Raw genomic sequence first — 18,661 nt, forward strand, 5'->3', positions numbered from 1 at the left:
AACAAAAAAAACACGAAAAAAGTCAATTGATGTGAATTATTGCACAATAATATTGTGTATAATAAGTCATTAACAGCAACAACAACAACAAAAAAACTACTGACAAAAATATTTTTTAAATAATAATAATAATTCAATTGCATAATCATTTTGACAAAATTTTACGACTATTTAACAAAAAAAAATGTGCAAATTTTTCAAATTTTATTATTTCAAGTACAGTGTATATATATATATATACTGTATATTATATATATTATAATATAGTTTTACACAATATAATTGCTAATGACAGTTAAACGAGATATTATTATTATTATTAAATAGTTAAATAGCTATAGTGTGTGTGTGTGTGTGTGTGTGTGTGTGTGTGTGTGGTAGTGTGTGTATGTATTTTGTAATTACCAGTAAAATTACTATTTATTTATAGTTGAATTGCTTAATATATATATATAATTTTTGTACTGTATATGTAGTATATATATAGTTTAAAATAGTTGGCATAAAAGCCCTATAAAAATGTATAATAATTATATATTTAATACATATATAATATATAATGTATAAGTTATATACATGTATATTAGATACTATTTATTAAATCAGCGTTAATTAAAAATTATTATTTTTATTATTTTTTGAGGCAATTGTTCAATAATAATAATAATAATAATATATTTACTTAATACCAACTATAATATTAATAAATAATAACCCACATAATTTATTTTAATAATATTTTAATAGTAAAATAAATCGGAAATCCTATTGATAACAATTTTTTTGTGAATATATATATAATTATTTAAATTATTTAATTTATATCATTGTAAATAAAATCAACCTACTCAATTTGAAATAACAATTTATAAATAATTATTGTTCAATTATAATTTAATCAATAACAACAAAAATTTTAAGAGTAAATATAAATTAAATATAATATTGAATTTTTGTTAATTATAATTTAAAATAATGATTTTTTAATAAATCATAAATTGAAATATTTATTTTAAAATAAATAAAAATCTAATAATTATTTATTAAATTAATTATTACTACTTATAAAAAAATATTTTTGTTACAGTAGTTATATTTAAAACATTTAGGTTACAAATAAAAAAAAACTAAATAATAATTAATAATTTTTAATTACTAATTTTTGAAATATTTAACTAAAACACACAAAAATAAATTTAAAAAACAACAAATCAAATGTTAACTATTTATTTATATGTACTTAAAAATTATTAATATATATATTTGACATTCAATATATATATGCAATTATTTTTTGAAAGGGGAAAAAATAAATTATAATTTTATTGTTAGTGTTGTTAGTGTGAAATATAAAATATTATCCTAAAAATAGTAGGTCTACTACTAATACTACTACATTAACAACAATACCAACAATAAAATACATTTAAAACTACTACTACTACTACTACTACTACTACTAAATGGTTGATTGACTTAACGGTTTAGTTAAGTTAAATTACAGATAGACATAATGGGTATATATATATATATATATACCGTATATATATATATACTGTATATAAGTAATTATTTCAATGATTTTTATTGTATTTGGTGGTACTGTACTGTATGTTATATAATATATATATATATATATATATACTGTATATAAATCCTAAATAATGGGTTCAACCGATTAAAAACATTTTACTGTATTATTATTATTACTATTATTATTAGTTACGAGTACTTAGAAATTGCTATTATTTTTTTCACTACAAATGATTTGATGAGAAAATCTTTAAATGCTATTTAAAAAAAAAATAAACTCAAATCTCATTATAAATAATAATTATAAGTAATTATATATATATATATATATATATATATATTTAGCTGTATATAATTGAGAGGTATTTAAGCAGTTTTTGGACATTTCAAAAAAAATTGGACAGATTATAGGCTACTAAATAAAGTCAAACAAATTTTGTTGTTATTTGTTATTTATATATTAATTTTATAGTTAATTATTTCATTATATCATTATATCTTAAATCACTTTTTCTTATATCTAAAAGTAAAGTAAACATTCAAAAAAAAAATAAAATAAAAATAGTGTTATTATAATAATAATTATTATTTTTTTGTTTGTTTTGTGGATTTAATAATAATAATAATAATAAAAGTAATTTTTTTATAAAAAATGTTTAAATAGACTAGAAAACCAATTGTTATTTTAAAAAAAAAATAAATAAATAATAGTTATAACTATAAAAATTATACTGATAATTATAAATATTAATATTTATAGTAAAATTATAATATATTAGTTGAATCTACTCTTAATATCAACAAAAAAAATATTATTAATAATTATAAAAAAATTGTTTTTTTTGTTAATAATGATTGTTTCATATTAATTATAAACACTTATAAATAGTAACTTTTAATTATAATAATAATAATAATTAATTATAAACTAGTAATATAATATTGTTTATGAGAGTCAAACATAAAAATAATATCAATACTTAATATATATATATACAGTATATATAGTATACATACTTAGTATACAATTAAAAATTATATATTAATTAATTTTACTTTATATAGTAGTAGTAGTAGTAGTAGTAATAATGAAAAAATATATAATTTAAACTATAATTATTATCATTAATAATATATAGTTTTCGTTTGAAAACCTAAACTGTTTGGTCTATATATATATATATAATTATAATTTTTTAATTAATTTATTATAACACAAAATATACTGTATATTATATAATTAAAAAAAAACTTTTTTTTAAAAAAGAGAAAACAGTATGTATTATATAATTGAAATATTATCATATAATATATATATATAACAGCAAAACATTTATAATTTAATTAAATTATAATTATATATATATATAGTCTTTTAAATTAAAATAATAACAACAAAATACTTGAAACACTTAAAAACAAACAAACAAACAAAATGAAACACTAAATGTCAAAAAAATTATTTTAAAAATTATTTTTATAATTATATTAAAGCATTTAACACATACATACATTTTAAACAATAAAATGTATTTTAATTAATTAAAATAACAAAAAAGTGTTTATATATATATATATATTATATGTGATATATAAAATAAATTACAATGAAAGTCCTATTATTATTATAATTGTTTACTATTAAACTAATTATTATTAGTTTTCATATATAACTAAAATTGTTTGATTTGATTAATTTCAAAAAATTAAATTTATATATTAAAATTATAATTAAAATTAGTTTAATAGTAAACCTATTATAATAATAGGATTTTTTATATTGTATTTATTTAATAAAGTATATAATATTTCACACATAAACTATTTTTTTATTATTTTAAAAAATTATTTATCATATATACTGTATATAATATATATATTTCCTAATATTGTTTTCTGATATATATATATATTTGACTACTGTTCCCCCTAATCTATAAGACACCCACACTAGAGCACAGGTATCACAAGTAATAATAATAAAGTACTGATAATAAAAAATACTGTATTTAATTATTATTATTAAAACAAATAAAGTTATTTGAATTTAATACTAACTACTACTGTATAATACTGTGTACTAATATATATTATAATCAGATTTAATTAAAAACAAAACAAAAAAAAAATAGTTTATATCAGATAAACATTTTATATTTACATTTAGATAATTATAATTAATATATATATATCACTACCGTTTTGCCTAAAAAAATATATATACATGTATTATATCAACATTGTTTGTATAATAAAACCAGTAAAAAAAATATTATTATTTTTTTTTTGATAAATAGTCTATTATTTATTTACTTTTTTTTAACAAAAAAAAACTTATAAATACAAAACAAAAATCTAAGTCAACAATTAATTAGTAGTAGTAGTAGTAGTAGTAGTAGTAGTAGTAGTAGTAGTAGTAGTAGTAGTAGTAGTAGTAGTAGTAATTATAATCAATTGGCCCACAAAAAAAAGTTACAAAAAAATTTAGCACACAATTAATTATTAGTTAATAAGAAAAAATTTATTTTTATACTATTATTTCTAAAAAATAAAAAAATAAAATTGATTTAATTGATAAGTTAATTGTTGAAAATTTATTATTATTATTATTTTGTCTTATATTTAATTGAGGCCATCATTACTAACTAAATTAAACACTAAAATAAAATAAAATAAAATCTAAATTTTGTATGAAGTGTTGTCAAACAAAATCAAACTATATATATATATATATATATATATATATATAATGTATTAGTAGTTAATAATAATAATAATAATAATAGCTATAAATAACTACAGTATATATATATATATATATGTTATTGACATTGTGTTGTATATAATTAGAAAAAGTTTAATTAAACACAAAAATTACATTGTTGATTTTTTATTATTATTATTATTATTGTTGATGGTTAATTTTATTTTATGTAACCATTTTATTGTGTATTGGTAATAATAATAATAATAATTGCTAGTACAGTAGTATTTGATTAACTAGTATTGTTTAATTAACACACATACACATACACATAAACATACACATACACATAAACATTACATATACATACACATACACACATACACACATACACACATACACACATACACACATACACACATACACACATACACACATACACACATACACACACACATACACATACATATACACATACACACATACACACATACACACACATACACAAACACAAACACATACACATACACATACACATACACATACACATACACATACACATACACATACACATACACATACACATACACATACACATACACATACACATACACATACACATACACATACACATACACATACACATACACATACACACTACCCATTGATTGGGCAAATAAATAAAAAAAAACCAAACATTAAGATTAAATACTATTATTTATTTACAGTATATACAAAACATGTCTAGTGATTGTCAACTAGTGATTAGTGAGTTTTTTTTCATGATTAGTATACAATATTATATAGTAGTATAGAGTAGTAAATTAAATGGCATTATATATATATTTTATCTTGGTATTACTGTATCATCCAAACAAACAATTAATACATATATAATCTTATATATTAATAAAACTATAATACACTAAATAAACAAACAAAAATTGACCCAGTAACATTTTTATTTAAAAGATTAATATGTCAATTATAACACACTGTATATGACTGACAGGTAATTAATGACTGCTCTATATATCTAAATACCTGTAAATAAATATATATATATACAGTATATATATACAGTATATATACAGTATATATACAGTATATATATATATACTGTATATACATATATATATAAAGTAAATGTGTGTCCAAACAATTACCCGCCAATGTTGGCAATGAATTGTTTGCTGATTATTATTATTATTATTATTATATAAAAAATAGTTGATGACAGGCATACATACAAACAAACAACAAAAATAAATACAAATAAAAATAAATTATTTTATTTTTTTTGGTATAAATAGTTATTTTTTTTTGTTTTCTCTGTCTTTTTTTTATCTCATTTAACTCAACAAATATGGGCATTGAATGGAAATAATAATAATAATAATACAATTAAATAGTGAAAAATAAATTGAAATAATAGTAACCAATATATATATATATATATATCTACTATATCTATAAAATAATAAAAATAATAGAAATAGTAATAAATAAATTATTTTCTAATTAATTGTCAATCAATACTATATACAGTATATTTATAGTTTAATTAATAAAAATAATAATTAAAAAAATGTGTGTATTTTTGTGTCTAATGTTAATATTATTAATTAATTAATTTAAGATATTTCAAGTTCAAGTTTATTAAATATATATATAATAGTTAATTATTTTTAAAAAAAATCATATATTAATTTTAAATAATATTAATTTAATTAGTTATAAATTAGTAATAAATTGTTTAGTTGATTACTATAGTAATAATAATCTTATTATTATTATTTTTTTATAAAATTGTTTTAATCATAATTACTACTATATATATATATAATCTTATTAAACAAATAAATTATTTAATTATATATATATATATAATTTAATTATATATATATATATATAATTATTATTGTTAATACATAATACACAATATTTAATACATACACACTATTGACGTAAAACTAAATATTATAACAATTCAATAGAAAATTATTTATAAATAAATAAATCCAAAATTAATAATAATATAATATATAAAAGTCAATGATTTTTTTGTTGTTGAGGGGATCAAAACATTAATTAATTAAATATTTAATATTATTATAAATTATTATTATTATTATGAAATAAATAATTACCAAAAATTTTCCATAATATAAACTTAATGTATTTGATTTAATTTTAGAGATTAATTTATTGTCTATTAATATATTAATATATTATTATTATTATTATCTATATGTAAATGTTTGTCAATAACACCAAAAAAAAATTCAATGTTATATTTAACCGGATATTTGTATATAGATTTAATTATTAGTATTAAGTTATTAGTATTTTAAGCAAAAATATTAAAAACAAATTTGTTTTTTATTCATCTAAATAAACCATAAAATAATAATATAATTTTGAAAAAAATACTTTTTTTTATTTTACTATTTTATTATAAAAAAAATTGTTAATAATATATATATAAAAATTAAGTATTATTTTTTTATTAATAATAAAATTCAATTAATTAGTTATTATTATTATTATTATTATTGTTATTATTAGTTAATACTGTTATTTAGTAAAAAAATAATTTTTTTTTGATAACAAATAGTTCATTAAATAGTAAATTAAATGAAAATAATTTTTTAATTGAAAAAGTTTTTTTGTTGTTATTATTGATTATACTATAAATTATTTTATATCATTTAGTTTTCAATATTATATACAGTATATACTGTATATATGTTTAAAAAAAATAAGTTCAATAACCGGATACAAAGTTTGTCACATAACATGTCATAAAATTTTTTTAATAATAATAATAATAATAATACTAAAAGTTATTTAATGTGTTTTTTTCTACAAACTAAGAAATTTTTTAAAAATCATTATCAAACTGTTATTGTTGTATATTATATGATATATATATATAAATTAAATAAATACATTAAATATAATTATAATAAATATAAACCACACTCAAAAAAATACTTAAATACTTTTTTTTAAAAAAACTTGTTGGCATAATATATCACTAAATAAATTTATGGCAATTATTTTAAATATTTATTAGTTGTGGTTATATATATATATATATATATATATATAGAGAGAGAGAGAGAGAGAGAGAGAGAGGCCATAGACACCATATAGTTGTGATTATTATATATTATTTTAAAAATAATAATAATAATAATAATTAATGACATTATTATTATCATATACTTTCATGAATATCTAAAACAAAACAAAAAATTTTTTTTAAACAATTTTATATGCAATTTATATTATCATTACAATAGAGTATATTATTATTATTATTATTATTATACTGTATATGATATTAACTCATGTGTTGTTTTAAAATATTTTTTGTTTTTATTGTTTTGTTTTATAATTTTGTTGCCGGAATTAAACGGCAAAAAAAACATAATACTAAACAACAAACAAAACAAAAAAAACTATTTAGACATAACTGTCACTCAAAAAAATATTTTAACGAGAGGTATGTGCTGTTAGTTAGTTAGTTGTTAAAGGGATAGGTATGCCATTGCACTGGTATGTTATGTATGTGATTCATGAATATTTTAATAATAATAATATTTTTTCAATCATGTTATGATATAACAGATTATAATATGTCATAAAAAATGCAATGTTATGTATATATATATAATAATTAGATGTATTATTTTTTAATGGTAAACATGTTTTCCCATATTATATATATATATATATATACATGAAAATTATAATAGGGTTGTCATGTAATGGCATGGTATGGCATATAAGTGTATGTGTGTGTAGGCACAGGTATGTACACACTATTCATCAAATATTGTTAAATATCAGGTAATCATTGAACAGCAATAACATCAACAAAAAAATTGATTATCACTTCATAATAATAATTATTATAATATAATAGAAAATAAAGTTTTTTTTAGACAATAAACCAATTATGATATATATATATATACTATATATATATATATATATATACTGTATATATAATACCATTAAAAAAAACGTTTTTGTTATATAGATATATATAACTAACAAACAAATAGTTGATTGTTTGTTATCATCAAATTTTTATTTAAAAAAAAATTTTGTTTGTTTTTTTTTAATATAATAAACTTATAAACTATTTTCAATCAACTATTTTAAAAAAAAATCCAATTAAAAAATATTGTTTATATATATTCATATATTTTTTTACAAATAATAAATATTAATATATCCAATAAATTAGTTTAATAAAACAAAAAAAAATAATTGTGTATAAATTAATTTAATTATTTTGGTTTTTTAAGCAACAAAAATTTCAACAACAAAAATAACTAAATAAATAGATATTATTAGTTGACATTATATAAAAAATAAATAAAATAAAACTAAATTTTTAATATACAGTATACACTCATACAAAAAAATATATACTTTATATTATATGATATATTAAATTACATTTTTTTAAAAAGTTTCAGTTTAGACGCTATTTTATATCCGATAAAAATGCAATTTTTAAAAAAACTTTTTTTTTATATAAATATCAATATATTGTTTTAAAGTTTGAATTTAATATATATATATTTAATATATCATATGATATAATAATAATATACTGTAATAATAATAATAATAATTTAGTTCATCGTAAATAATATATAAAACATTTTTAACAAAAAAACTTAGTTTTTAGTATTTTTACAAAAAAACTTGTTGTACTTATCGTATGATTTAATAGATATATATTAGTTGTTATATTACTTTTTAACAAAATTTTTTTAAATAATCTAAAAAAAAATCATAACCAAAATGGCATATCTATAGTATATATAAATTTATATATACTTTATATACAGTATTTAAACACCAAATTGACACCAAATTTATATAATATTATTATTATTATTACTTTAGTAATGTTTATTAACAATACGTGTTATTGTATAAAATTTTTTTTTAGTTATATGTTTTATTAATGGACTTTTTATTTGTTAGTATTATTATTATTATTATTTTATATGAATGTATAGAAAATTATTTTTAAGGTATTATTTTCCCATATATTTTAATGTGAACTCATATAACATTTTTGTATACCGTTTATGACATTATATATATATTATATAATATAATAATAAAATTTACTAATAATAGTATTAGAGATCACACACACACACACACACACAACAAAAAAATACATTAATATAAAAATAAATTTATTACTCTTTTATATATCATATATATATATATATATATATTAGTAATAAACAGTTAGTGTATTGTATAATACAATAAAAACTTTTATATATATATATATATATATATATGTTTAGAGCACAGGTATGTTAGAAATATGGTATGAATACTATCAATCATGAAATACAACGAGAGAGTCATAATTTATTTTTTTTTTAAAAATCATAGTCATAGAGTGAGAGCACCGGTAGTTTTTTTTTTGAATAGCAAAATATACATTGAATAATACCGACACCGACAGCAACAACAACACTATACTGTAGAGTAAATTGTCGTTTATTTTGTTAGTTTTATTATTAGTTTTATTAATAGTTTTATTATTATTATTATTATTAATATATTAGTAGTAGTAGTAGTAGTTGTAGTAGTATTTGGTAATAATAGGCGAATCGTTTTTATTATTTAGTTTGTTAGTCATATATATCTGCAAATATAATGGAAATGTTAGGTAACAAAAAATTTTTGAAAGAAAGAGAGAGAGAGAGAGAGAGGAATGTGAGAAAAAAAAATTTAAAAAAATTAATGATTAGTATTGAAAAAAAAATTATTAATACAATATATATATATATCAAATAAATTATAATTAAGTTTATATAGATTTAAAATATGATATTTTTAAATAAAATATTAGTTTTTTTTTATTAAATAGAAAAAAAACATACAATAGTTTCTCTTTATAATAATTATTATAATACTAATTAAAATATTTTACATTTTACTTAATCTAAATAATTAATTAGGTATAACTTTTTTTTAATATAAACAGTTAATTATTATTTTGTTATTTAAAAATTTTTAATTGGTATACTAAACTAAAGTATACTAAAAATAATAATTAATTAATACTAAATTAATAGTTTGTTAATTAATTAGTATTGTATATACAATATATATATATATATATATTTAAATAATTTTTTTAAAATAATTATATTAAAATTTATATTTTGTGAATCAGGTTATCAATTCTATAATTATATAAATATAATATGATTTTCATAACTATTAATTAAATTTTTTTTAATAAAATAATTATTTAATAATTTATATATACATTGTGTTGTTATTGTTGTAGTCATTTAGTACAACAACAACAAAAATATACAATACTTTTATTATACTGTAGTATAATATACTGAGAGAGAGAGAGAAACTACTGTATAGTTATTTTTAATAATTTAAATAATAATAATAACTATTATTATTATATTTATTTATATACTATATATAAATTATATTGTATTAAATAATAATAATAATAAAAAATAATAAATTAGAGCAAACAGTACTTATTATTTATAGTCTATTAAATAATAATTATTAATAATAATAAATTTAAAAAAAAATAAATAAATAAAATTATAAAAAAAACAAACAAATAAAATATAATATAATTTCTATATCTATATACTGTATTTATATGGCCTATAAAATAAAATCAATAGAGACTATACATAGACTTACAGTAATTATAATATTAAATTAAACTATAATTTTTTAAGTTATGGGGGGGGGGGGGGGGGGGTGGGGACAGGTATGTCCACACAATAAAAAAAATATGACACTGACCTCCACGAAGCGCCGTTAGCTTTCGCAGTACACCCGATGTACTAAAGAAGGAGCTCCGGGCTCTATGGGCTAGCATTGACGGCAACGGGTGATGTTGTTGTTGTTGACCAGATCGAGCACCGGGTGTTGTTGTTGTGTTTTCCTGGACACCATTACGGTTGTGCTGCCGATGACCGCGCGGGTTGGCCGGCAATGTTTGGCTATTACGGGCACCGCTGTTGCTATCTTCTGGCGACAGGTTAGGCGACGAATAGGACAGACACTTAGTGGCCGCCGCCGTACCCGATGCCGGTGTAAACAGTCGCTTATGATGATGCTGAAGATGATGATGAGCACCGTTAGTATTATTGGTGGCCGCGGCCATTAATCTCGATGAGGCAATAGTATTATACATGTACTGCTGATGATAATGGTATTGATGTGGCAGTTGTTGCTGATGATGAAGATAATGGTAGTGTTGTTGTTGCTGTTGTTGGTGTTGGTGTTGTTGTTGATGATGATAATGATCGGACAGTTGTTGATCACTAGCGGCTGCTAATTCTTCGTCTAGTTCTTCGACAATGGTTTCCGATCGATGCGATCTGAGACTGTGGGGCAGTGTCATCGACATAGACATTGAGCGCATGGATGTAGTCGTGGTGCTGGTAGTGGTGTTGGGTGTTGTCTGGTATTGTAGTGACTCATCCAGCGATTTGATACTCTCCTCGGATGACAGAAAACTATAGTATCCGGTATCACGAAATCCATGCCTATTATTATTATTATTATTGCTAGTATTGGTATCCAATTCGGCCAAATTACCGGCACTTTTGGTCGACATATGACCACCACTACCACCTGTTGTCCGGGCTTTAGCTGTCGGTGCCGTAGTATTGTTGTTGTTGGCCAACAATAGGTTGTCCTCTGACGACGCCTTTTCTTTTGTCTGATTATTGAACGACTTGTTCAGTACTATCGACAGCTGCTGCTGGTGTTGTTGATCGTCAGCCTCATCGATGGCCAGTCGACTACTAGACTGAGTGCCGTCCGATTGTGAACTAATTTCCGATTGAGAGGCACCGGCACTGCTGACTATGGTGTTGTTATAGCCGGCCGTACGGGCTCTGACCGTCTGAATACTTGAGACACTGTCGCTGGAAAAGCTACGGTCTTTCAGCGAATCAAACATCGGCGGCGGCGACAGTGACTCTGTCCTACTATTTGTAAGGCCGCCGCTGCCGGCCATCGTATCGTCAATTTTGACCACTGTTTTGTGGCCACTAGTAGGCACTGTATTGTTATTACGGAGAACTTCGCGGCCGTTAACAGTGACCTCCTGTGCGGACATACTGTTAGATGTCAGCGGTGACGGTGTCCGACGCTGTTGTCTAACTGGTGCTCGCGGACTATCGTCGCCCGAGTCGGCGGTGGTGGCGGCGGCGACAATGTTTAGCGGTTGCTGTTTATTATTATTATTATTAGACTCACTGTCGTCACTGTTGGCCTGTAGTTTACCGAACAACGAGATACGGGCCTCCCAGCTGTTCAGCGATGCCCGATCGCCGTCATCCGATGACGACGTTGGCCGGCCAGTGGCAGCTGCGGCCGCGGCGGCGCTAATTAAATTGGTTTCATTCAGAAAAGTTGTCGTATCTTTGCTGTTGTTGTTGTTTGGCTGGCCATCGATCATAGCAAACAGTTCGTCCATTTCGTGCGATATCTCCGATTCGGTTGGCGTGTGATCGTCGGAGTCGTCATAGCTGGGTATCGACACACTGGCCGAACATGTAGTTTCCGAACCCGATTCGGAAGGCGGGCCTTTAATTTTCTGGCCTCTAATTCGTTTGCCCGATGCACGGGCCGAACCAGTCCCACCACCGCTACCGGCCGATAAACCCGAAATTCTGGGACTACCATCACCGCTACTATCACCGCCGCAGCCGCCGCCGCTGCTAACAGTTGTAGCGCCGGCACCGGTAGTATCGATAAGACGATTGTGATTGAACGGTGTCTGACGTTGTTGTTGTTGTTTACTATTGATGTTTTCCCGAAGTACGGGACTACTCGTGGACAGCGGCGGCGTCGACGACGACGACTTTACAGTATGCATAAGAGCGACAATCTGGTCGCGAATATAGGCCCGGGCTTTGGTCATATCTGGCCTAACAGTCTGGCCGTCACTGTTGTTGTTGTTATTGTTGAACTGTTGGTTCGGCGGCAAGTGATGCTGACCACTACCGTCATCATCAGCCGCCTGTTCATCGGTAAAAGCAATTTCGGTCAACTTTTTCAACGACTGCATCAACTGTTTGCATATATAGACAGTATCTTCGGATACATTGCTGCCACCACTGCTGCTGCTGCCGCCGCTGCTGGCCGTACCGTCCAATTTATTTCTGGACGATCGGCGCCTATTGTTGTTGTTGTTGTTGTTTGGCGACCGACGGCTAGTGGTGTAGTGGTTAGCTTTGTCCACTACTAGCGCCGCACTACCGTTGGTGTCGTCATCGCTTTCCAATGTGTCCGACCCGTAGTCGCTATTATTGCTGCCGATAGTACTGCTGCTATTGCTGGGACTGTTGCTTGATATATGGTTAGCATTGGTGGTGGTGGTCACTGTCGGTACTACCGTCGGTACCGGCGATACCGCTTCCATTAGTCTGGCTATCTGTGACTCTAGCGATCTTAACGATGGCAGTGATGATGACGATGTCTCGTGTGGTGGTTGTTGTTGTGGTTGTTGAGCTGTCTGTACATATGGTGATGACTGATGATGTTGTTGTTGTTGTTGTTGTGGATGATTATGAAGATATTGATGACTATGTTGTTGTTGTTGCTGTCTATCTACAGGTGCGCCGCTGTTGTTGTCAGCAGCGCCGCCGTTAAGTAGTAATCGGTTATCAAATGTCGACATATGGGACAACAGTCTAGACATAAATGTTTGCACTTCGGCGTCGCACTGTTGGCCACCACCACCACTACCACCACTAGTAAATGGTTGGCCACTAATAACACCAACAACACTATTATCTTTGCCGCCGCCGCTGTCGATAATCTGTCGTTCAATTTGCCGAACATTGCTGTCGATATCAAACTGATGCGGCGATTGGCGGTCACTATCGGTTTCGCTATCCATAACAGCCGGTCCGCTACCGTAGCCGTTGTTGACGCCGTACTCCAGTGAGGTTAGCGGACTGCCCTCGGCCTCGGACACAAGCATCGGTTCCATATAGTGATGTGCGGGTACTTCCGACGCAACCGATTGACAATCGCTTTCGTCGGCAAACTCGCAGTCGTCGGGATAGTTGAAAGCACCCGATCCTAACAGTCCGGTCATAAAATATTTTTCCAGACGACTGCTCGCCTGATACCTATCAGACTGATGGTGACCGTCGCCACCGGTTTCGGCATCAGTATCGTAGTCGCCAAGCATTGGCCTATCGGTGGCCGTCGCCTGCGACGACTGTTCATCCATACTGTCCATACTATCCGTATCGTCGCTGACGGCCGTCGACCACGACTGTCGTTTGTGATGGTCTTGTTGTTGTTGTTGGTCGCCGTCGTCATCGCTGTTAGACTCGGCCGCCGCCGCCGCCGCTGCTGCCGACGCCCGCGAAACTACTACAGCATACGGTGCGTCACATTTACGATGATGATCACTATCGACGCTGACCTCACTGTGCGACGATGGCGATGTCGGACGGGTACTGTTTCGGCTACAGCTACTGTCCTCACAGCTTTCCTCGGCTATTGTATGCAACGAATAGGCCAACGGATTGCCGTATTGGGCGTACTGTGCATTCATTACGACTGTCCTCTGCTGTTGTTGTTGTTGAGTATATTTAACAGTTGTATCCGCCGTCGACGTGTCCTCCGATTCCGAGGAGGAGGACGACGACGATTCAGACCCGGCATCAAACATATTGTTGTTGTTGGCGGTAGTGCTGTGTTCAATCATCTCCCTGTCCTCGACATCGGACACACAATCAGTGTCGTCGATACGCGAGTCGTAGTGTTGGTCATCGACGCCGAGCTCGACAACAGTGTCGTCGTCCACCCAATGGTGGCCTTCGTTGTTGTTGTCCTCATCTTTTCCGTCGGCAAACGGCGACATACTGTTGGCATACTGGGGACAGGCGTTGGTGGTGGAGGTGGTGATAGACCTGCGTAACTGTCTATCGCCGACACCAACCTTAATGATCTCCCGTTCCTCTAATGATTGTGTAAAATATTTTTCTAAACCCGATATGGTTTTTGGCTGTTCTTCCTCCTCCTCCTCCTCCACCTCCTCGTCCTCCTCTGTCTCACTATAGTCGTCGTTGTCGTTATGATGAGCACCGGTATGTTTGCGTAAATCACTTTCCGTTTCACTGATGTTGTTGTTGGCTATGGCTATGGCTATGGACGACAACGACGACTCTGAATCCTCAGACAACAGTAACAACTGATTGGTATTCAGAGCACTGGTAGTTGTTGTTGGTATTGGCCTCAAGTTATGGCACTCATTAATATTAAAATAATTAGTTGTATTATTTATATTATTACACAACTCGGAACTGGTAGTAGTATTTATTAAGACAACTTTCCTATCATTAGTATAATAGTCACTATCGTTATCACTATAGTTGTTGCGGTCCTCAACATATGTTAAGTTGTCGGCACAGGTAGTAGTTATTATCGGCTCTATAGCCTCATCATCATCATCATCAGGTACCAGCAATATATCTACATAACTGTCCACGTGTTTAGTGTCTATCCTCAATGTAGTCAATCTTTTTAGTTCACTATAGGCACTGTTCAATGATTTATCTATTAGTTTGACGCAAAACTTTTCAATAGTTTCAATCAGATTGTTGTTTACTATTATAGCTAAACAATAGTTACATTGATTGCATTGGTTATGCAATATAGCTGTTATGTTAGGTTGTTTAGCTAAGGGAAAGGTATGTCGTCGACTACTACAACGACTATAACTATTACAACACAAACAACAGGTGTGTTGTTGTTCAGCACTAGTAGTACAAGTAGTTGTTGTTGTTGGCCTCGTATTCATAGACTGAGTACTACTACTACTACTACTACTACTATCACAGCAACGACCTGTTGAGCTACTAGTTCTGTTGGGACTGTGGTTGTTGTCGACAGTGCACTGGCACTGGTGTTGTTGGTGTTGTTGGTGGAGGTGCTGCTGCTGGTGGTGGTGGTGGGGGCAGTAGTAATGTTGTTGTTGTTGGCGGAGGTGCCTAACAGGCGGCACAGTTTGCTTATTAGGAGGACTACTATTAACAGCTACACGTTCGCAGGCCATGTCTCGCTCGCAGCCGTCGCAGGCATCGCAACGGGTCAGTGATCCGTATAAATAATAATAAGAGCGACTAATACTACTACAAGTGCTCTCATCGACTACTACTGGAGCTCCAGTAGTCGGTGTTGGCACTGATGATAACTGATTAGGCACTGGATATGTTTGGCCGCATCGATAGCACGGGTTATTATAATGATGTCGATGATGTTCATGACTATGACTTAAACAACTTAAACAATTGATGGCCTCATTATTATTACAACTACATGTGCGCTGAACACTGACACCATCATCATCATCATCACTGTGACAGCACCCGTATGTTGTTGTATAACTGATTGACGGATCAGACCTACCATTCAAGCGATAGTAGTCGTAGTAGTCATTGATCTCTACTAAAACACCATCGGTATGACTATCAAACTGATGGTTGTTGTCCTGTTGGTGTTTTAGCTGCAGGTGCTGTCCATATGTATGTATTTGGGCTATTGGTTGGGGTTTGGGTGGTTGGGATTGCTGTCTGACTGTTGCTGCTGTCGATGATTGGCAATTGCTATTCACGAGGAGCTGATCCTCATTTCCCAGTTGTGGTTGTTGTTGTTTGGGAACTCCTATTAATTGGGTTATGGAGGCATAGCCTGTGCTCAACACACATATATATACAGTATATATATATATACGGTATTATACAGATATTTAGTATTGATATATACAGACAAATGTTTTATTTAAATATGTATTTTTTTAAACTCAATATTTTTTTTATATAATACAAGTACTGTATATTATATATAATGAGAGTATATAAACACATTGTATATAATTATTATTATATTAAATTATGTATTTATTTTATTTATTAAGTATTTATTTTAACTTAATTATTATTTAAGTGTACTATACTCTCAATTATATAATAATTTTTATTTTATTTTTTTTAATAAGTCATTTATGGTATTTGGCATAATTTATTTTTTTTTGCACACTTATATACTGTATATATATATGATATAATAATATGTTTTAAAATATATATATATTGCATATTATCCGTAATTATATTATTATTAATATTAAATGCCATTAAATATTATTATGTTTTTGACACATGTATTGCAATTTATTAGCAATTTATAAGTAGTAGCGCATTAAATAGCAAATATAATTATATAAATATGATATATATATAAATATAATTTATAAATATTTTTTTTTTAATTTATATTATATTTCAGTTATATTTATTATATAAATATTATGACTAATAGTAATTATTATATTTTGATTATTATTACTATTACTTGTATATATTTAAATATATAGTACACTATATATATATATATATATATATATATATATATATATATATATATATATATATATAGACACACTTTAAAATTTTTAAATTTTAGCTTGCATAATAATTATTATTGTTATTTTTTAAAAAAAATATTTAAAATATATTCATAATTTTTTTTATGAATTATAAAATAATAATAATATTTTTTTTGATAGAAATTTATTTTTAACAATCAAATATTCAATTACCATATATTATAATATACAATATATTTTTTAAATATATTCAATTCAATTGATCACAAACAACAACAACAACAATAATAATAAAATAAATTTATTTAAAAAAATTAATATAAAAACCAATAACCTCTAAAAAAATATGTTATTAACACAAAACACAGTTTTAATATTTATTTTTTTCAATTTTGGCCATATTTTGACACAATTTTTTTGTTAATCATTATCTATCTATCATTCATTCATTCAATTAAAATTCATTACAAACACACATAAAAATACTTGTATTTATTTTCGTGAAAATCATACCAATTATACAACTTTTTTTTGGTAGAGTTTTATTAATAGATTTTTTTGTTGGGATTTTTTGTTGTTGTTGTTGTTGTTTAGGATTTTGTTGTTGAATGCTTATAGCAATACACACACATATATATATATATATATATATATATATATATATATATATATATATATATATATATATATATTAATACATACATACAGTACATACACATAAAGTTATATACAGTATATATATATATTATACGGTATATATTTTTTTGGGTAATACACTGTGATATTATATACAAAACAATTTTTTTTTTTTGAGAGTTTAGTTAAACTAAATGTAGAAATATTTAGTTAAATACAACAACACTCATAAAATATGGTTTTTTGTTTGTTTGGGTATTATATACAGTATATATGTATATATCGTTTATATCTATACCACACTTAGTATTAAAAAAAACCAGTTT

General features: G+C 26.3%; 1 protein-coding gene across 4 annotated transcripts in view; it reads right to left on the reverse strand.

The window, feature by feature from the left end:
• Positions 1-18,661, reverse strand: part of LOC128956532 (uncharacterized) — an 82,196-nt gene that overhangs the window by 8,229 nt on the left and 55,306 nt on the right. For all 4 annotated transcript variants that reach the window (XM_054302252.1, XM_054302250.1, XM_054302251.1 and 1 more), the window contains one exon: positions 11,081-17,002. In XM_054302252.1, the coding sequence (XP_054158227.1) occupies positions 11,081-17,002 (5,922 nt within the window). The remainder of the gene's footprint in view (positions 1-11,080; positions 17,003-18,661) is intronic.

Source organism: Oppia nitens, unplaced genomic scaffold, assembly GCF_028296485.1.
Source record: "Oppia nitens isolate AA-2021 unplaced genomic scaffold, nextdenovo-longstitch-racon4-pilon3 scaffold30_pilon_pilon_pilon, whole genome shotgun sequence".
Classification (NCBI taxonomy): Eukaryota; Metazoa; Arthropoda; class Arachnida; order Sarcoptiformes; family Oppiidae; genus Oppia; species Oppia nitens.